This window comes from Fusarium musae, chromosome 10 (assembly GCF_019915245.1).
Source record: "Fusarium musae strain F31 chromosome 10, whole genome shotgun sequence".
NCBI lineage: Eukaryota > Fungi > Ascomycota > Sordariomycetes > Hypocreales > Nectriaceae > Fusarium > Fusarium musae.
The window spans coordinates 2,527,151-2,546,555 of NC_058396.1; the positions used below are offsets into that span (position 1 = coordinate 2,527,151).

The window sequence follows — 19,405 nt, forward strand, 5'->3', positions numbered from 1 at the left end:
CCCCTACCGGAAAACTTGATGCGTTTTGATCATCCTCAGCGCGGGTCGGAATCTAGTACGGTGGAGGCTAGTGTGTCACCGACGACCGTGCCCCCAAGTAAGCCTAGAAAGGCCTCGCATCCGGTGTAAGAACTAGACCTAAAGAGGCCATGCATACGTAAAAGTGATCGACAAGCACTTAAGTTCGTTAGTCTCGAACCAACATCGTAGGATGACACTCGACGGCACATGATTCTCTCATGCCGCCGAAAGCGGTCCCGACGTTTCTGCTCCTAGTTTGACACTAGGCTGGGGAAGCCAATGTCGACTATCTTTGGCCAGACATGATGTTTTATCTTGACGTGACTTAAATGAGCCACGGACATATCGGTGTTTGTGGCTCCCTTGATGGGCTGTCTTTGTCAATCTCACTCGGCAAATGTATTTAGAACGCGCATCAAGACCAAGCCATTATCATTTCGGAAAATCAACAAATATTCCAAGGAGATACATTGTCGCCTACTCACCGATAGAGCCAATAGCCTGCAATACTTATCGAAAATGCCATTAAACACGGTATCATTTGGTCTCGCCACCATTCGCAACGCTCATGATGATATCGAAGCCGCAATGGTCATCGACCAATGGGTATATCCGCTATCAACACTCGATGCATCGTTCCAGAGTCACACCATCTTTGGCCTTCTCCAGGATTGGGCTTCAGCGTACTCTTTGCTGCAACGCTTGGCATCGCATGTTGCTGAGCCGGACGGACAACTCATGAGGAACAGAATTCCACTCAAGCAAGCAAATTTAGATACCCCAATTCGCTACCCTAACAAGCTTCTTGCAGTCGGGGCCAACTATTCAAGTCATTTGAAAGAGATGGGCCTTTCTACGGAGAAATGGGATCCTATGCCGTTTTTCAGTTGTCCTCCTACAAGCTCCATCGTGGGACCAGGGAAGACAGTTGCTCTTCCACCGACAACTAAGCAGTTTGATTGGGAGTGCGAGTTGACAGTTGTGATGGGGAAAGGGCTGAGAAACGCGACTCCGGAGCAGGCTGCAGAAGCTATCGCTGGCTATACTATTGGCCTTGATCTCAGCTGCCGCGATCTCTTCCAGACTGGTCCTCAAGGCTTGGTTGACATCATACGCGGCAAAGCGCAGCCAGGAATGAAACCTTGCGGGCCCATCTTTTGGCCAAAAGAGTGCATTGGGAATCTGGATAATGTGCCTGTTAGACTCTGGCTTAACGGTGACTTGATGATGGATGGGACTACTAGCGAGATGATTCGGAGTCCTGCAGAGTGTATTGCTGAGATGAGCCAGATACTACCTCTGGACCCTGGAGATATGATCATGACGGGAACACCTTCTGGATCTGCTAGGTCTCATGGAAACAGATGGCTCGTGAAGGAAGATCTCATCAAAGCTCAGATAGGTGATATGGAGCCCCTCGAAGTTAAGATTTACTGAATGGTTTTATATGAAACAACTCCCTTTTACTGCTAATCTCAGTTTATACTGTCTTTATAAGGCTACCGATTAATACTCAAAGCTTGCGACGTCTCAACGAAGCATGAACAGCATTTTTAGGTGTCAAAGTCTCCATAGACATATTTATAGATCAATATCACATTAAAGTCTGTCACAGTGAAGGCCCTGGCAAAACGTTTACATCGCGAGATATATGTGTTATCTGGAATGGAGCCCGTGGCTGGAACCTTGAAACAGCACGCAGAACTTAGCGTCAGCAAGACGTTTTCTGATGTCATTATCAGCGCGCTAAAATCGAAGGTCAGTATCTCGGGCTCGCTATTATTGATTGTCGCGAGCGGCGGCTATTCTCCGCATGCCGATCTATATACAAGTCGGATATCTCGGTTGGAAAGTATATAAGAGCAACGAGTGACCGAAATGCAGTCTACTTCAAAAACCAATCCACATTTCCTTTCACTAACACCTTGCACAATGTCGCAACCACAGCCCAAGAAACCACAGTCGTTTCGTGGAATCAATCATCTCAAACTCCCCTGCAATGACATCCTCGAAACAGGAAAATTCTATGAAACTATTTTCCCCATGACTCGCATCATGAAATACAATCACTACACCCCAAACCACAAACTCTTTGCAATCATGCTCACGCACGAGCCCACCAAGCTAATCATCGAGCTACGCTATGTTCCCGAGCAAGCTAAAGCGCAGAAGGGCTGGGATCCTATCACATGGGGTGTGGGCACCCGCGCCGACCTAGAGGAGTGGGGATCGTGGCTGGATGCGCATGGAGTGAGAAGGAGTAAGATATTCACGGGAATAAAAGGTTGGGTGATGGCTTGTGAGGACCCTGATGGAAGGATTGTGAGGTTGTATGTGGAGGATGAAGATCATGAGTGGACGGATCATCCTGATCAAGATGAATACTGGCTTGGAACTATTGCGGCGAATCCAACGGCCCAGGAGTAATCCAGGACAGGTAACATTGATAACTCAGATCGCTTATCAAAGAAATTACTACATAATCTGCCTAAGTCTGCAAAACCAAACTCTCTCATCGTCTCATCCCACAATGCATTTTGAAGTGCTATCCCATACTGCTCATACATAATTGGTGGGATTCTAGATAGATATGATTATTACAACTCATGATATATTTATAACCACTTGGGGAAACTCACGGCTTGATTTTGCCCTCGCTAACAAAGCTACCATGACTCTCGGGGCCTTGAACCGTCACAGCATCCACATACTGCCGGGCACCAACTATAGCAGTCCGTCCAAGAAGTAATGATGCCACATATAGCACCGCTTCTTCCAGCATTGAGCGCTCCGCATGTCCAAACTGTGTTCCGCTGCATGCGCCGAGGTTCGACACGTTGATAATAACTTCATTTGAGGGTATGCGCTTACTTAGCTTACGCGCGAACAGGAGTAGCAAAAGCTTAGTGGTCTTGTAGGCCTCCCATGAGTCAAAAGCGGCTGGATTATCCATTACTTCTATGATAGGCTCGGAATCTCTGCCCTTCCAGTTTGCATAATATGATGTGTCGGAGCCAACAAGACTTAGACGTGCTGGTGATGTGTTTCCATGTTTCTCTCTGAGAATAGGAATGAGAACGAGGGCGAGAAGAGCTGTCGAGAGATAGTTAACTTGGAAGGTGATCTCGTGACCTGTTTCCTCTGCCCTTGTGTAGGTCAGTTGGCTTAGACCTGCATTGAGGATCGCGATGGCTAATCGTGGTAATGTCTCGCACTGTTTGGAAAAAGCCATGATTGAGTCATAGGATGACATATCAACAAGCCATACATCTATCTGTGCTGAGGCAAACTCAGCCTGGAGTTTCTTGGCTGCTGCATCTCCTCTCGGTTCAGATCGAACGGCAAGAATTAAATGTGAAAGGTTAAGTGCAAGGAATTGGCCGGCGCTTTCAAAGCCAAGGCCGGCGTTGGATCTAGTAATCAGAGCGACTCGGCCAGAGAGGTCCACGTTGTTTGGGATGGAGGGGATGGATTGGAAGAGTTGACGCCATATGAATGCGAATGAGGTTGCTTCGCTGGCAGCTTGGTGCTTGAGATTTGCAGACATTGCGAGACTTAGCTGTAAACAAAGGTTTGTAACTAGAAAACATGTAATGATGTGATTGTTCTTTATAGCCGGTGTCTGATAAAATTGATAGAAGGTGTTGAAGTAAACAACTTTTAGTGGCTTCTCATGAATATGGCAGACTCTTGTAAAGTTAACGTAATCAGCCTTTTGAACAGCCTTGTTTCCAAATCAAAGTGGGTAGCAGTGAGACATGACATATGGCAAATTTTCTGCAATCATTCTCGAATTTGTAAAGAATCTTCTTGCCAAGATTGAACACCAGCCCTAAAGAGTTCAGTCGGATCGTTCCGTATTCTCCCCGCAAATGATTTAGTGCTGAAAAAGTGTTGAATAAAAGTGGATATCTATCCAAGTTAAGGGTCATAATCCACTCGCCTGTTCCGTTCTTTGAGGACTGATTCCATGTCTAAGTTGTGGGCTAGAAGTGTTATTTGCAGTTGAGATTTGTGGCTGTGAGCTAATTCCAGCAGAGAGAACCTAGAGGACTGGTTCCAAACCGGGTCCCATAAGTCATTACGTATGAGTATCTATAGCAGGTGATAAACTAAGCATGAGTAAGAAAGACATAATAAATCGAATTCGTCAAGACATATGTATAACGTTGCCATACAAACCCTGTAGGTGGGTTAGTACGTCAAGCCATGTACTTAAGAGAGGATTAGCTCCATCGAATTATTCCAGAATCTAATAAAACAATCAGTTATATATTCACAATCAGTGGTGTGTCGTCACCGATCCTCAAGCACCAATATGACTACCCGACAACAGCAACCTTCTCAGGGCATTCCTATCCTGACCTCTGATAACGGCTCTGAAGTCAAAGATAAAAACAAGGAGATCGTTCAGAATGTCCCTGCCCAGGGAGTTCAATTCTTCAACCCCGAACAGCTCCCCGCTCCCGGCCTCGGCTTGAGCGGCCCAAGCGGTTCTCTACCAAAGATATTTACGCCCATCAAGATCCGTGGCATCACAATGCTCCAATCGCATTTGGGTCAGCCCCATGTGCCAATACAGTGCCCGTGACGGCTTTCAGCAGCCCTGGCACTTTGCCTACTATGGCGGACTGGCCCAGCATGGCCCTGGTCTTATCATGCTTGAAGCTACAGCTGTTCAAGCACGAGGCCGTATCACGCCTGAGGACTCGGGTATCTGGCTGGACTCACACATGGAAGGACTGCGACAGCACGTTGAATTTGCACACGTCAACAACTCTCTTATTGGTATTCAGATTGGCCATGCCGGTCGAAAGGCGTCCTGTGTTGCTCCTTGGTTAGACGCTGGACTTGCCGCTGAAAAGGCCGCCGGCGGATGGCCTGATGACCTTGTGGGCCCTAGTGCTGAGCCTTTTGCTCCAGGGTATCCTACACCCCGTGCTATTGCTATCAAAGAGATTGAGCAGCTCAAGGAGGACTTCGTTTCCGGAGTGCGTCGAGCGGTTGAGGCCGGCTTTGACGTTATCGACTTCCATTTTGCTCATGGCTATCTCGTGTCAAGCTTCCTGTCCCCTACTACCAACAAGCGGACAGACAAGTACGGCGGAAGCTTTGAGAACAGAGTCAGACTTGCTCTCGAAATAGTCGAGGCAGCCAGAGCCGTTATGCCCCAGTATATGCCCTTGTTCGCTCGTATCAGTGCTACTGACTGGCTGGACAATAACCCCGAGTACGAGGGAGAGAACTGGAATCTCGAGCAGAGCATCAAGCTTGCGCACCTTTTGGCAGAGCGAGGAGTTGATGTTCTTGATGTTTCCAGCGGTGGTATCTACAAGATGCAAAAGGTTGCTGCTGGTCCCGGTTACCAGGCTCCATTTGCCAAAGCAGTAAAGAGGTCTGTTGGGGACAAGCTACTTGTCAGCACTGTCGGTAGCATCAAAACAGGCACCCTTGCCGAGGAGATCATCCAGGGCGGCAAAGACGACACCCCATTAGATCTGGTAGCTGCAGGGCGTCTGTTTCAGAAGAACAATGGACTTGTTTGGCCGTGGGCTGACGATCCGAATACCTCCATCCAGGTTGTTCACCAGATAGCTTTGGGTTTTGGTGGTAGGGCTAAGAAAAATGCCCTTCAGCCTATTTTATAAGCAATAAATTGTATAGATAGATAGAGATGTTAGGGCATATTTAGAAAGTGAATATATTAACCTATGCTTCGATTGATTACTTATAAATCCTCCTTTTCTAGCTTTACTATATAGGTAATCCTTTTAGGTATTGGATATCAGGTTATTTAAGACTGAGAGACAAACCTCCCTACGTCATTTGTCCCCACTCTTTCACCTATTGTGTGCCTATGTCACGTTGCAAAAACACCGCACCTTCCCAGCTACATATTCCTAGCATCGTCAATGCTTATATCTTTACCTACAAATAGTATCCGATTATGTCAACCGTAAAGAAATTACCCGTCGGCGCTGACTTCATACTCACCCACCACGCCACATCTTACGACTACATTTCACCTGTAAAATTGGACTTTGCGGGTCAGCATGTCCTGATCACTGGCGCAGCACACGAAGACGGAGTGGGATATGCTACTGCTACAGCTTTCGCGCGCGCAGGAGCATCTGGAATAGCATGTTGCGATCTACACGGTATATCCGATAACATCATCAGCGAGTTAAAATCAGCTGCGAAACTAGCCAATCGCGAAGAGCCACTGGTAATGGGCTACAAAGTTGACATCTCGAGCCAAGAAAGTGTCAAAGCAATGTATGACTCTATAGCTCAAGAGTTCAACGGGAGACTGGACGTTCTTGTCAACAATGCCGCACATATGGAACCATACAAGCCTTTTCTCGAGTCTGACCCTGACATCCACTGGCGAACATGGGAAGTAAATATTCGAGGCCTCTTCAACATGGCGCGCGCATTCCTCCCCATGCAGCTATCGGGTTATTCCAAATTTGGCAGCTCTTGCGTCATGATCAACGTATCGTCATCAGGAGCTCTGAGTGTCCGCCCTGGTAGCGGAAGTTATCGAAGCTCCAAGCTCGCAATGCTTCGATGGACCGAGTCACTGCAAGTCGAGTACGGAGAACAGGGACTCTTAGCTCTCTGCGTTAACCCTGGGGCAATCAAAACAAAGATCACTGAAGGGGCGCCTGAAGCAGTTAGAAATGCACTTCCCCATCGGCCAGATATAGCTGGTGATACAATTGCTTGGCTAGCTTCTGAGCGCAGGGATTGGCTTGGTGGAAGATATGTGAGTTGCCCGTGGGATATGGAGGAGCTTCTTGCCAAGAAGGATGACATTGTTAAAGAGGATAAACTTAAGTTAAGAATGGTTGTTTAATCGTGGGTTCATAAGACTACTAATTCTCCTCTCAAGCTACACAACCTGACTGCATTATTCTCTAGTCAAATGCTTACTCCACAACATCTCGAGTGATAACCCACAGCTTCTTTGAGAAAGGGCCCTTCGAGACCCAGGTGATATGCATGCCCGAAGCCAAGCCGATTGCATCTCCTGCCCTGAAGTTATGCTTCTTTCCACTGAGTGTTTCTGTGACTTCAACTTCACCCTCAAGCAGAAGAATAGTTTCGTCACCAAGCACTCCAGTATAAGGTGTCGTCATAGTTCCATCTTCAGTCAGATCGGAAGCCGCAATCCCCTTTCCAGATCTCCAGACTCCACTCAACATGGTTCCAGTTGATCCTCCATTACGAATGAAGTACAACTCGCCAGCCACGAGATCTCCTTCCTTGGGCTCAGTGAACTTGTAGTCAACCCAGTCCGGACTGTCACTGATGTGGTTGATGAGAAGATCAGTGGGCGGGTTGGCAGCAGCCTTGGTGCCATTCCAGATACACCAGTACTTCTTGAAGAAAGGAGCATCAATCTCCCAGTAAACCTCAAGTCCTTTGGGAGAGCTGATGATTGATCCAGGACCAACTTTGTGTTTAACACCAGTCGAAACGACTGTCAAGGTGGCTGACCCGTCAATAACGCATGCGGTCTCATCACCCAAGGGGGAGGAATAGGTGATGTTGTGCGACCCGTCGCTGTTGGCCCCCGGGGACGTGGCACTCGTTCTCCAGAATCCGGAGGTGAGATCGCCAGAAGTGCCAAAGGTTCGGGCAACGGTGACCTCGCCGTGGACCTGCTTGCCCAGCTTGGGCTCTTCCCATTCGAAGTTAGTCCAAGTGCTGTCAGGGGAGGCTTGTTTGCCGCCGTGGACAACGTGAGTGGTTGGTTGAGACATGGTGATAGTATGATAGATTGGTAGAACTGGTGTCTGGCTGTTTATAGATTGATAGTTAAGAAAGTATTAAGTTTAAATGATGGGTATCCTCGAACCTATTTGTACTTGATCGCGAGCACTGTATTGCGGCTATAGCTGTGCTTCCAATACCCGCGAGAGCATGTGAACTTTAGCAAGTATCTCATTTGGAACATCAAAGCGTAAGTCTGTCACTATTGACTTCAATGATAATTCGGCTGTGTCTGTGGCCTTATTGGTCAGACTTCCGGCCCGTTCATACATATCCTATCACCGAAGTCCTGAAATAAGGTTGAGGACAACATGGGGTTGAACGGGATCTCCCCTCGGAGAGTCGGTTCGGGGAGCAGAGCTTTGATACTATTTGTCCGTTCTCCGATGGCCAGAATCTGTGCGATAGGATGGTTTTTGTTTGTTTTCGGTAGATCTAGCCAGGGCATGTAGATCCTGATTACTTGTTTTTCCCAAACCGGAAATTATACTGCGTTGCACAATGCCGTCGGAACCACAGCCAATGAAAATGAATGGAAAACAAATACCCAGACTAAACGAGCTTGCCAAGCAGCCGATGTGTTCAGACCATTCCGGTTACGGAATCGCTCAACATGATCTCAAGACCAGTCTCGACGAGATGAATCAAGGTAATATTTATAGCAGGTCTTTTCTACACTTTATCTCATCTCAGCAGACAATTACAGATCTGATCACTTTCCTGTTTGTTTTCATTTCTATCTAACTTTCAAACAATAAGAACGACAAAATGCCTATCTATCTTAGCATGCAACGCGTTCGCTTCTCGAGCCCAGACGCCTATGAAAAGTTCAAGGTATATCTTAAATGCGTTATGGTTTGCATGAACTAATCAATCCAAGGTGTTATTTGCTGATACCCGCCGCCACCTCATGACCCTTCCTGGTTTCTTGCATCTGACATGGTGGGAGCATCCTGATGATCGAAGCTGGTACAACGAGTGTAGCTTCTGGACCAGCCGAGGGGCTCTCTATGATTGGCACAAAAATACCTATCATAAGTATTGCAAGTCGTGGGCCGCCAACGGCGCAATCATGGAGGATATCATTACGAACTTTGAACTTGTCGGCACTCGTCTTATCCGAGTCTGCCCTGTGTGCAATAAGGCAGAAGACAAGAAGTACAACTTGGCTGAAGAACAGGCTGTGTTGAAGGAACAATGCCCTCAGTGTGGATTCCATTTTCCTATGCTTGAAGAAACGCCTTCTAGCTTTGCTGTTTTCAAGGATGTACCTGGCCTACTAATGAACGATAAAGAGGATAAGCAGAAGGAAGAGGCCAAGGCGTAAGGTACAAGACGCAACTTGAGATCAAGACAATAGCTTAAAATAGAAAAACATCTTTAAAGTCAGCTGTGAAGTCGCTTTATCAAGTCTTGCCAATGCGCACCTTTAATTTAAAATTTGAGTTTGATATATTTCGTAAATTTGAAGAAACTATTATAAGTAATCACAGTACTATATATGTCTCTTGCTTGCTCAGACATCTTTGCCACTATGTCAGACTTGTATAATATTCTCAGTTTCTAATATATCTATTTCCTAGAGTCGGTCAGTTAATACACTGCGAATAGCCACTGGCCCAAACAGCCATACATAGCTCTATATAACTACGGGCACCGTCGGAAAGATAGCCAATCATAATCAGGTATATGAATCAACCATGACATCACAATCAGGCCACTTCCTCGGGCTCACATGACAGACTCGAGATAAGAGACAACCGGATCTTCATATACCCTGTAAATGTCCTTCAGATAGCTAGCTCAAACTCAAAAGAGGCTGGCAACTGATAGCCGATAGTGAGAGTGCCCTGAGAAGCCAATCTTCAAATGATGATTGGTGGGTATGTGCAAGGGTCATGCAAGTCAACACCCGTTGCGGGGCTTGCCCCGCGCTTTTCAGGCTCTAGACTATGATAGAGGGCTGGGATGGCTATGGGGTGAACAAATACAGCAGGCAGGCTTCAGTGGGAGATTAACGATTTTTGGTGTAAGCTGTTTAGCTGTTTTTCGTTCCACCGGGGGATGGGTAATCATAGCTGAGGTGCGGGGATGCTGGCTTCATTGTGCCGGTTCATTAGTACCCATACCGAGAATCCCCCGAGATTAGATAGGAGACAGACGGACTCATATCCGCACAGTGTGTACACATGACAGACTTCAAGCTGGCACCTCCAGAAACTTTGATTTATCTGCCGTACATAGCTTTCGTTCCAATTTTGGTCTATTCCTCCTGACGCATCATGACAAGATCAAATACGCCGTCGGCTCATGACTCGTTGCATCAGCGACCTGCTCGAGGTCGAGCTGCCCCTCGATCCAGACTGGGGTGCGCTACTTGTAAGAGGCGACACGTGAGATGCGATGAGGCATATCCCTCATGTCAACCCTGTTATCGGTTACAGCTCCAATGCTACTACCCCCATCGCTCGAAACGAGCCCTTGGACCGCCAAAACATCGACCATTACTGCCTTCCCCTACGGTATCGGGCCCTTCGTTCCTCAATCCATCCACTACATGCATTGCAGGCTTTTCTTCACTAACCCGACAAAATCCTATCGTCTGTCTACGGGAAGGGGACGGAGATGTGGCTCAGTTTGATTCTTTGTCATGGTCTGATAGTAACATGGCCAGCGACATCGTCACCCTTTGTAACAATTGGGAAGGGGAGCTTTTTGGTAGCTCCAAGTCCCTGTCGTGCAGTATTAACCGGCCAAATGGTGATCAGGGTGTGATGGCTTGCTCTTCGGTTCCAATGATATCTGAGCCTTCGGACCTCGGAGCTTCCAATGATGCAGCGACTCTCTGGAGGGCGGTCATTGGTAGTCCTCCCATTGCCAGTACAACCTCCACACAGACAGACGACCAGTTCCAGCCCCCCTGCCTCACAACTCCTGAGAGCTTAGAAGATAAGCACTCCTTAAAGGTCTTTGGAAAGATAATGCAACCACCTGCGGCCATGTTAATGGGGGGCATCAAGAAGTGGCGACATTTGCAACAGTACCTGATGAACTTGGCATCTCAAAACGATGTCGTAATGAGTGCTTTGTTAGGTCTTGATAAGCTTCTTGAGTGGGATAACATTCGTGACTCGATCACTACGAGGTGCGATGTTCAAGACCACGTACAGAATTCGTTCAACACAACAACCTACGCGATTCAACAGGACCTTTCTCAAGTCGAATGCAGCAAGGTCAGCTCCAAGATGGATGATTGGTTAGCTGCTATATTTCTGTTGGCGTGGACTCATGTTCTTCGCGATCGTGTGGAATACCATAGTCGGTGTCTATTCCCCACTGAACTTGCTGATACCATCATTACATGCTCCCATGACTGGAATTGGTACTCAAGGCAACTTCTCTCGTGGTTCAACTCACTCGATAGCAAAGCCTCTCACTTAAGTGGCCCCACGCTTTTATCGTCCAAGGCCCTCCAAGTTGTTTCTCAGTACCCTACTCAGATCATTAGTTGCGACTACGAAGAGTCTAAATACAGAAGAGACTCGCTTGGCGAAGACGAAGACTTCCAACTACTATCTCAAAGTCCGTTATCCGAAGTTTCTGAACATGGCGATAGTGGTATCGTCGTCCCTGCAAGGAGCCCTTGTGACATAAAGGAGATGATACTCCGCGCAATTCTGCAGCCTGCTTCGGAGTGGTACCTGAAAACACAAGCGTACTGCCGCCAGATCAGCTCCCTTGACAAACATCACTGCAATCGATTCACCCCAGACGCTGAAATGAGGGTTTCTCTAGAGGGGAAACGAATTCACAGCAAGCTATGGGACTTGTGGGCGCAGTGTCCTTCCGTCATATCCTTGTCCACGGCTGAACTGTCAATGTCAGTGGCTCCCGACGTCGCCATGAGGGTACGAGAGGTTTCCAACGTATATCTAGCGAGCTTCTGGATCTTATTCGTTTATCTCCATCGCATATGTTGGTGGCATCTTCCGCATACTGAAGCGGTCACGGGTGCCCTGGAAAAGACGTGGGAACACATGAAGGACTCGTATGGGGAGTTGGACGACAGAATCCAAGAGAAGACGGTCCATCCTGCTCTAATGTGGCCGGTCTTTGTTTTTGGAGCAGAATGCAAAGATGGTGAACACCGCATTTGGGCCATTGAACAACTGAAGGCCTTGGGAAGGGCGAGGCCAGTACTTAAGTCTGAGACCCAGGCCCGAGAAAATTTACCAGCATTTCGTATCAGCCACGGAGCCACTAAAAATGCAAAACGGGCTGCGCTTTTGCTCGAGGCGCTTACTCGAAAACAAGAGGAAACAAATTGCAGAATCGATGAGAGGGATCTGGCCATGGACATGTTTAACTGTTACTTCTCAATAGTGTAATTCACAAATCGACCTCTGAGCAGATGTCAGAAAGCGATCCAGTACTCGGTTATCCCGGCTACCCGGTAGTCCTTGTACGACATCGCCCAACTAACCGCAATTCTTGAGGCGTCTGCAACGGGAAGGATATGCAATAGGACCAGTCGCGAATACATAAGACTTTCCTCTTGGATCAGTTCCGTAGCTGACGTTACCATCCAGTCCTGGTCTAGCAAGAGCTTTGGCATTGATCTTGCCTTTCACGTTCTGCCGACTAAGCCGCTTGGTCTCTCTGAACTAACGCTTTGAGGATGTTCGCAATCGGGTACTTGGACTTGACCCATGTTTTCTTTAGAGAAAATACCTTCGAAAATTAGTCTGATTCTTATGATCATATGTACGAGGCATCACAGCCAGCATATCGAACCTCGTATCGAAACAGACGGCGGCGTTCAGTGTCTGAATCCAGTGATCCCGCGCGATCGACGTAATCATCTTGGCTTATACTCATCTAGAGTTCGCAGTAACTTCCATCCTCCTTGACCCTGATGCTTTGGCCAAGAGTTGGTCTGGACCTTGTGGATCTTGTCCGTGTTGTGGGCGAACCCGGCTTCCCTGAGTCAGTTTCCTACCTCCTCAATTTCTATAAACATGTGCCCAAAAATATCTCCTGATAGCTGAATAAATGGGTGTTCCAGACTCCAAAGCTGTCGTCTCTTTTCTCACTTGACATGTATCATTAGCCGCTGTATCTAGGTTTAGAAGCCCAAACTCTATTTTGACAGCCTTTACCTTATTGGATCCTTGATGTGAAGTCTAAATGACCTAATAGGCATTTAGAGTTTATGCGTCTTCTTTCCTCTGCGGACTCGAGAACAGTACTCTAAACCTCCATGGACCTGAGTATCTTGGCCCGCGGATTAATAGATCCACTCCTTCTTGAGCTTCGATCGAGTAATGCGTATATCCTTCATACGGGATCATTCAGAACACTTACCGAGCTAAAAGAATGCTTGTCTTCCGCGAGTTCGAGTTTCAGTTTGAGTCCATTTAGTTTGAGATGATCTGTCTCACGCCACTTCCTTCTTTATCTTCTCCGAAGAAGCCCGAAGAATGGCTAGCTCTCTCTCTCCTCTCTCTCAGTGAGTGCCTCCAGTCATACTACCACGCCGGCATACCAGATTGCAGAAACTTATAGTTTTCCTCTTAGTTTTATTAGAGTACTAAGTGAAATTCTCAACTTGCATAATATTACGAAAACGGATACGTTTAGCCCTGGTGATAGGGGGGATGATACTCAGATAGTAGCTCGTGGTGTACCTACAGTGTCTTAGATAGTACCTAGGACAGACTTGTCGGTTATGTCTCACCGGCTCCTATTGCCATTTTGCGTTAGGCAACCTATGCTGTGACGGCCATCGCTCTAGAAACCGATACGTTAGTACACCCCTTCTTAACACGTAAAATACGGCGCGGTAAGCGGTCAGATTCGCTTTTCGTGTCGCATTTTCGAGATCTGTTCTTACCGTCTGCGTCGTATGCTATCCTTGTGTTGGTTCCTTCTCTACTGCTCAAGACCGGTGCTTAGCAACTGTCATCGAGTTGCCTGAGCTCATGATTGGACGTATTCCCTGTTGATGTGTAGAGAAAGACTCGGTGAGGCCGTGAGGGTGAGTGACTAAGTTGACTTTCAGCGTGCCGTCTCCGAGATATGTTCTTGGCTATCCAAACGGGTTCTTGTAGTTCTGGTAAGTCCCTCTGCAAGTCTGCCACTTAAAAGTGATATGTAGGTCACGACTGTCATCGATCCACCTGAAACTCAAGTGGGTATAAACCCTACTGATATATCGTATCTGCGTGGAGACTGATGCGCGGACGCCGCGCGGCTGATGAAAAAAGCGTGCAATCGTGACTCGCCAAGGTTCTGCCAAGAGTTCGAAAGATTGAGATCGCGCATTCACAGTGTTTTGCAGATCATTTCTATAATGATAACCAAGGGGTTCATTAGGAAGATCGTACTATATTAGACCTACATATCATCCCGCAACTCTTTTTGAACAATTCAAATCGTCTCACTAGTAGGCTTAAGTCACCTACCAGCTTTTCTCATCAAAACCTTCTCCAATTGACTAAGATTAAGTGCTCTTTCAATCACGATATTCTCTCTAGTTGCCGTACTAGCTCTGGCACTCCCAGTGCCCGCCATATCATCCAGCAACAGCACATGCACGCCCGACAAAATCCAGACACGTATTGAATGGGCAAATATGGCAAGCGATGTCCAGCAATCCTACCTTAAAGCAGTCAAGTGTCTTATGCAGCTGCCTGCTCAGACAGGCATAGAGGGTACAGTCACAAGGCTTGACGATATGAATGCCATGCATCAGGTGCCGGCGAAAACAATTCATCTTGTTGTCAGTGTTCTCCTAACCTTATTACTGTGTTGACATAATATGCTTTGCTAACTAAATCATGGAAAATTCCAGGCCTAATTCCTTCCATTTCACCGTTTCTATATACATATATATGAGCAGCTCTTGAGAGACGAGTGCGGCTACAAGGGACCAACGCCGTGAGTAACGATACTGCAACTCCATTTTCCCATTTCACTCGCTGACAGTATGGTTAGTTGGTGGGACGAAACGCGTGATGCGGGCAATTTCATGAACTTGCCGGCTCTTGATCCCGAGACAGGATTGGGAGGAAACGGCACCGGTCCGGATAATTGTGTTACTGATGGTCCTTTCGCAAATTCCACTCTCGATATTGGTCCCGGTCAAACCTTGACTGATCATTTCTTGTCCCGCAAAGTCAATGAGATTAACAGCACCCTCGGTAACGAAACCTATGTTCAGGAATGCCATGATAGGAGCACCTACCTCGATTTCTGGGAGTCAACCGGTTTCACAACCCACGGCGCCGGTCACAGTAGAGTAAGTACAGCTGGATAACCTATATTAATTACCCGACGAACCATCATTGTAGGTCGGAGGAGTTATGGAGGATATTGATGCAAGCCCTGGTGGTAAGTTTATATTTTTGGGCCCTAGCTGCGCCCTGCCTTGATTACAGGCTAACTAGCTCAGACCGGCTCTTCTATATCCATCACGGTTTCATCGATCGCCTTTGATGGAAGTGGCAGTCCGAAGACCCTGACAGTCGTTTATATCAACTGGGAGGCCCTTCTGCCCAGGGCGGAACTGGAGAAACAACTTTGGACTATATCATGACTACCTACGGCATTCGTCCCAATGGTACTGTCAAGGAGGTCATGGGTATTTAAGGCGAATTTCTCTGCTACAAATATAACTACTAAGAGACAGGACAGACCTTGGAATAATTTAAAGGAGTGTAACAAGCCTAAAGTAAAAAGCATAACAAACTTGACTACCTATGTCTTATGGATACCATCTTTCTAGAGTTTACTATAGTATATATTGTAGACCTATAGCTGCGATTGTTGGTTCTCATGACTTGTGATAGATCCGTGTAGCAAGTTGATCTCTTGGCAATATTTACTCCTCCTCTTCCTCCTCTTCCTCGCCTTCAAAGAGGCTGGGGGAGTTGGGGGCTAGAAACAGTTAGTAATAGTTCAAGAACACATCCCAAGGTACCGCCTCCGGTAAGGGTGGACACATACGGGTAGCTTGACGGGGGCCAAGCTCGCGCTTCTCCAGAAGCTCTCTCTGGAATACGGCCGGAGGAGCAAGGGCAGAAGCAGAAGCCACAAAGAGGGCAAAGAGGCCAAGGAACTTTGAGGCCTGCATGTTGATATAAAGATTGAGGGCTCAGTTTAGAGATAAAGAGGACTTTGTAAAAGAAAGCTGTAATTGATTGTTTTCTTGGCTGATGATATGTGTGCTCCCTGGAGGGGGAAAAGCTCAGTACTTATATTGAAAACACACTATAGACATGGCGAGAAGAACAGGTATTGAAATGCCTTTCCTAAAGGACATCCGAATTGTGGGTCTAGGAGACTGTAGTAAATACCAACACTAAGATCAGTGACGAATTCATGGTGTTTCTCCTGATTCTCTGACTAACACGTCCAACCAATAGTATTCTATGAGGTCTTCTAAACCCTTATGAGGTGTGTAGTTAACGAGATCTTTTGTTTTCCTTGGCGAGAGTCCTTCGACAAGGGTACGCAATCGATATCAACAGTAGCCGGCTAGAGAGTAGACCCCCCCCCCCCCCGCACAACACACGCATGTGTTGTTCATCTCCGAATCGAGCTCTACACCCCTGAGAACCCTCGGTACCTTTGTATGCACAGCTGTCTCATTTGAGTGATGGGGGCTATATTCCGGAGCTGCATGATAAGGTATTCGTAAAAATGGACATTTTCGTTTGTGATCTTCTTGAGTAGATGGGGCTTGATTGCAGATCAATTACCGTAAATAGAATCAACGCGGGGAAGCGGGCAAGAAATAGTGATGTGTTGTAGTATTACTTAAAAGACAAGTGAGAGATAAGGCCTTCCTTGCGGTATTAGTGGCTGCGGTATGAGTTACTGATTATAGGCAGTAACAACAGATATAGGTGTGTAGATAGAAAATGGATCTACAACACCTGAACACTGACGATCCATCTTAAGTAGTTATTAATCGGGTGTATATGTGAGTTGTCTTCTACTTCTAGTAGTTGCCGATTGGGATATGTGATGATGAGAGGTATGCCTTCCATTTTGAGTAGTTACCGAATGGGACGTTTAAACGGGCTGAATGACAACGGACTTCGCCCTAATGTGAGTCTCCTTAACTCCGTGAAGCTTTTGACTTCAGTGGCCGAGCTGATTGACTGGTGAAAGTAGCTTCCCAGCAGTCACCAGGAAAACCCTTTGAATGGGAAAGCATTGCAGAAGTTTGTCTCAAGTTAGGGGTGACTTTGTGCTTGGCCTCTCATTCCACTGTGGAATCTTGTGCTTCATCCTGCTTGATCTCCTTGTTTTTTACTCCAAGAGCCCTTGCATCTCTATCTAGCCCTTCCTACCTTCAGTCGTCCATCAGGATCTTTCAAAGATGATTCCCTCTTATATTATAAATCAAGAAAAATCGGTCCAGCCTAATGGAGGCACCAGTTCATCCAATGCTCGCACCCCGAAACGGGATACTGGTGTTGTGATCACCCAAGTTGGCCTTCTGACCAATGTCATCATGGCTGTGGTCAAAGGAGTATTTGGCTATGCCTTCAGCTCGAAAACAATGATGGCGGATGCTCTTCACGGCGCCACAGACGCCATGTCAGATATCATCGCTCTCGTTGCTATAACGTGGGGTTCGCGGCCGCCTACAAACCAATTCCCCTACGGTCATGGTAAGATAGAGAGCCTAGGAGCGCTTGGCGTTTCTGCAATCCTTCTTCTAGGGGGCTTCAGCATGGGACTCAATAGCCTCCATTTCTTGCTGAAGGCGTTTTGGCGAGGCAAGATGTCGATTGCCAATAAAGCGGCCCATGAAGAAGTACATGTTGGGGTTTCCCCCTGCTCAGATGACGGCCTTTTATCACATTTGTTCGTAGTAGCAATCTCGCTAGCAACTATCGCAGCAAAGGAATGGTTATATTCAGCGAGTAAGTGTCCTTTCATCTAGAGCTTAGTAGACGAAAATCGCAGGTAGACTGACGCAAAGCCTGCAGCCATGAAACTCTCGATAGAGCGTGGGTCAACAGTCCTGGCTTCCAACGCGCTCCATCACAGGATCGATAGCTTCACAGAGGTGATAATAATCTGTGTCATCCTCGCAAGCAAATTGATTCAGGATGTTGCGTGGCTGGACCCTGTTGGTGGCTTGTTTATTTCCTTTATGGCAATCAAACCTGCCGCTGAGTTTACCATGACAGCCTTGCGTGAACTTTCAGACCATACTATTGGCGAGGAGGTTAAGGGAACGGTTAGTCTGTGCAGTGAAGAGATATTGAGGGATATTGATGCGTCAGGCAACGTGAAAATAATTAGTATCATGGGAACTAAGTCAGGTCAAAAGACGCTGATCAGTCTGGAGATGGCAATGCCAAGCAACTGGACCATCAATGAGGCTTCGGAGCTCGAAGGCGAATTCTGCACTGAGTTCCACAGGAGGATGCACATTACCTGCCGCGCGCAGGTTCACGTCAGGCCAGCGGAGTAGGAGCGTTTCATAAAGGCAGACTGTAAATATCAACGTAAGAGTGTATGTTATCACTCCATTCTGTCGAAAGATATACTGCATTGACGATCCCACCACTATCTCTCGATTCTTGTAGCATAATGGGTGCACAAGCGTGTAGCTGAGACTGGGCATCGAATGCGAGGTTTGAAGCTCCTCGAGTCCCCGGCCCAAGAAGCTATTCTTTGTCAACACAAACAGGTCGTAGATTCACGTAAAGCCTTAATTAGCACAAAAAGAGATTAAAATGTCATAATTCTCTTAGGTGTATCTAGACAACAATCCATTGGCTCAATCTCCTTGATAGGTGTATAGCAGGATGATCAATTATTCTCGTCGTAACCCAGGCAACAGTTAACGATATTACTACCATAATCGCTTGAACCGCCAGAAATGAAAACTCCAACCCCAATGGGCCGTACGAAGGTATCCATAGAGCACTTTGAAATGACTCAAAAGACTCAAGAGCAATCACTTGGTTTCCGTATGGCCATCCAACAAGCGAGTACAAAAAATCGGCAAAGATCTGAATGACGGGCCCATGTGTTAAATAAAGGGCATAGGATATGGTCGCCAAAGCCCTCAATACACCACCCTCAAAAGCCTCCTTGAGCCACGTGTGTCGCAGTGAAGAGAAAAACAGAGTCGAGCCAAAGAAGAGGTAAATCCATTTGGGATCACACCTGACCAAGCGTGAGAGACCTGATAGGTACTGCCAGCCCGGGTTCATGTGGAAGCACTTCGTGGTAACACAAGTAGGAGCTCCCCCAAGATATAAGCCCAAGATGACGAGGGTATTCGCCACGAACCTCGACAATATTTTCGATGTGAACAAGACATGGCTTTCCTTTTGTGACCACGTTTCCCAGTCACGTATGGAGGCTCCTGCAATAAAGAAAGCACAATGCCACCCATCAGTCACTAGGAACAGGAAATATGTCACTAACACTACATATAAAGCCATTCGTCGGTAAGGCGACACACCATACACCAGTAGCAACACTAAAAGTGTCACCAGAGATCCCTGAAACTCCAGGGGTACTGACCATAAGTGGTCATTGTAACTTAGCCATGGGGAAGCCGTACGGTTGT

At 47.1% G+C, this 19,405-nt stretch overlaps 10 protein-coding genes across 10 annotated transcripts; 7 read left to right on the forward strand and 3 right to left on the reverse strand.

The window, feature by feature from the left end:
- Window positions 1-540: 540 nt before the first annotated feature.
- On the forward strand, window positions 541-1,458 carry J7337_013040 (uncharacterized protein; the record flags this gene model as incomplete). Its single annotated transcript, XM_044830536.1, has 1 exon — window positions 541-1,458. The coding sequence occupies one exon, from the start codon at window positions 541-543 to the stop codon at window positions 1,456-1,458; it is 918 nt and encodes a 305-aa protein (XP_044675452.1).
- Window positions 1,459-1,953: 495 nt separating this feature from the next.
- J7337_013041 (uncharacterized protein) lies at window positions 1,954-2,448 on the forward strand (the record flags this gene model as incomplete). The annotated part of the gene is made up of 2 exons (XM_044830537.1): window positions 1,954-2,281; window positions 2,306-2,448. The coding sequence occupies 2 exons, from the start codon at window positions 1,954-1,956 to the stop codon at window positions 2,446-2,448; spliced, it is 471 nt and encodes a 156-aa protein (XP_044675453.1).
- A 208-nt stretch (window positions 2,449-2,656) lies between these two features.
- On the reverse strand, window positions 2,657-3,568 carry J7337_013042 (uncharacterized protein; the record flags this gene model as incomplete). The annotated part of the gene is made up of 2 exons (XM_044830538.1): window positions 2,657-2,868; window positions 2,902-3,568. 2 exons carry the CDS (start codon window positions 3,566-3,568, stop codon window positions 2,657-2,659), a joined length of 879 nt encoding a protein of 292 aa, XP_044675454.1.
- Window positions 3,569-4,339: 771 nt separating this feature from the next.
- J7337_013043 (uncharacterized protein) lies at window positions 4,340-5,669 on the forward strand (the record flags this gene model as incomplete). Its single annotated transcript, XM_044830539.1, has 2 exons — window positions 4,340-4,591; window positions 4,623-5,669. 2 exons carry the CDS (start codon window positions 4,340-4,342, stop codon window positions 5,667-5,669), a joined length of 1,299 nt encoding a protein of 432 aa, XP_044675455.1.
- Window positions 5,670-5,968: 299 nt separating this feature from the next.
- On the forward strand, window positions 5,969-6,880 carry J7337_013044 (uncharacterized protein; the record flags this gene model as incomplete). The annotated part of the gene is made up of 2 exons (XM_044830540.1): window positions 5,969-6,284; window positions 6,312-6,880. The coding sequence occupies 2 exons, from the start codon at window positions 5,969-5,971 to the stop codon at window positions 6,878-6,880; spliced, it is 885 nt and encodes a 294-aa protein (XP_044675456.1).
- Window positions 6,881-6,953: 73 nt separating this feature from the next.
- On the reverse strand, window positions 6,954-7,790 carry J7337_013045 (uncharacterized protein; the record flags this gene model as incomplete). Its single annotated transcript, XM_044830541.1, has 1 exon — window positions 6,954-7,790. The coding sequence occupies one exon, from the start codon at window positions 7,788-7,790 to the stop codon at window positions 6,954-6,956; it is 837 nt and encodes a 278-aa protein (XP_044675457.1).
- Window positions 7,791-8,568: 778 nt separating this feature from the next.
- Window positions 8,569-9,127, forward strand: J7337_013046 (uncharacterized protein; the record flags this gene model as incomplete). Its single annotated transcript, XM_044830542.1, has 2 exons — window positions 8,569-8,634; window positions 8,681-9,127. 2 exons carry the CDS (start codon window positions 8,569-8,571, stop codon window positions 9,125-9,127), a joined length of 513 nt encoding a protein of 170 aa, XP_044675458.1.
- A 5,661-nt stretch (window positions 9,128-14,788) lies between these two features.
- On the forward strand, window positions 14,789-15,450 carry J7337_013047 (uncharacterized protein; the record flags this gene model as incomplete). Its single annotated transcript, XM_044830543.1, has 3 exons — window positions 14,789-15,100; window positions 15,153-15,192; window positions 15,347-15,450. 3 exons carry the CDS (start codon window positions 14,789-14,791, stop codon window positions 15,448-15,450), a joined length of 456 nt encoding a protein of 151 aa, XP_044675459.1.
- Window positions 15,451-15,682: 232 nt separating this feature from the next.
- Window positions 15,683-15,934, reverse strand: J7337_013048 (uncharacterized protein; the record flags this gene model as incomplete). The annotated part of the gene is made up of 2 exons (XM_044830544.1): window positions 15,683-15,738; window positions 15,808-15,934. 2 exons carry the CDS (start codon window positions 15,932-15,934, stop codon window positions 15,683-15,685), a joined length of 183 nt encoding a protein of 60 aa, XP_044675460.1.
- Window positions 15,935-17,323: 1,389 nt separating this feature from the next.
- J7337_013049 (uncharacterized protein) lies at window positions 17,324-18,295 on the forward strand (the record flags this gene model as incomplete). Its single annotated transcript, XM_044830545.1, has 2 exons — window positions 17,324-17,738; window positions 17,823-18,295. The coding sequence occupies 2 exons, from the start codon at window positions 17,324-17,326 to the stop codon at window positions 18,293-18,295; spliced, it is 888 nt and encodes a 295-aa protein (XP_044675461.1).
- Between the last annotated feature and the right edge of the window lie 1,110 nt (window positions 18,296-19,405).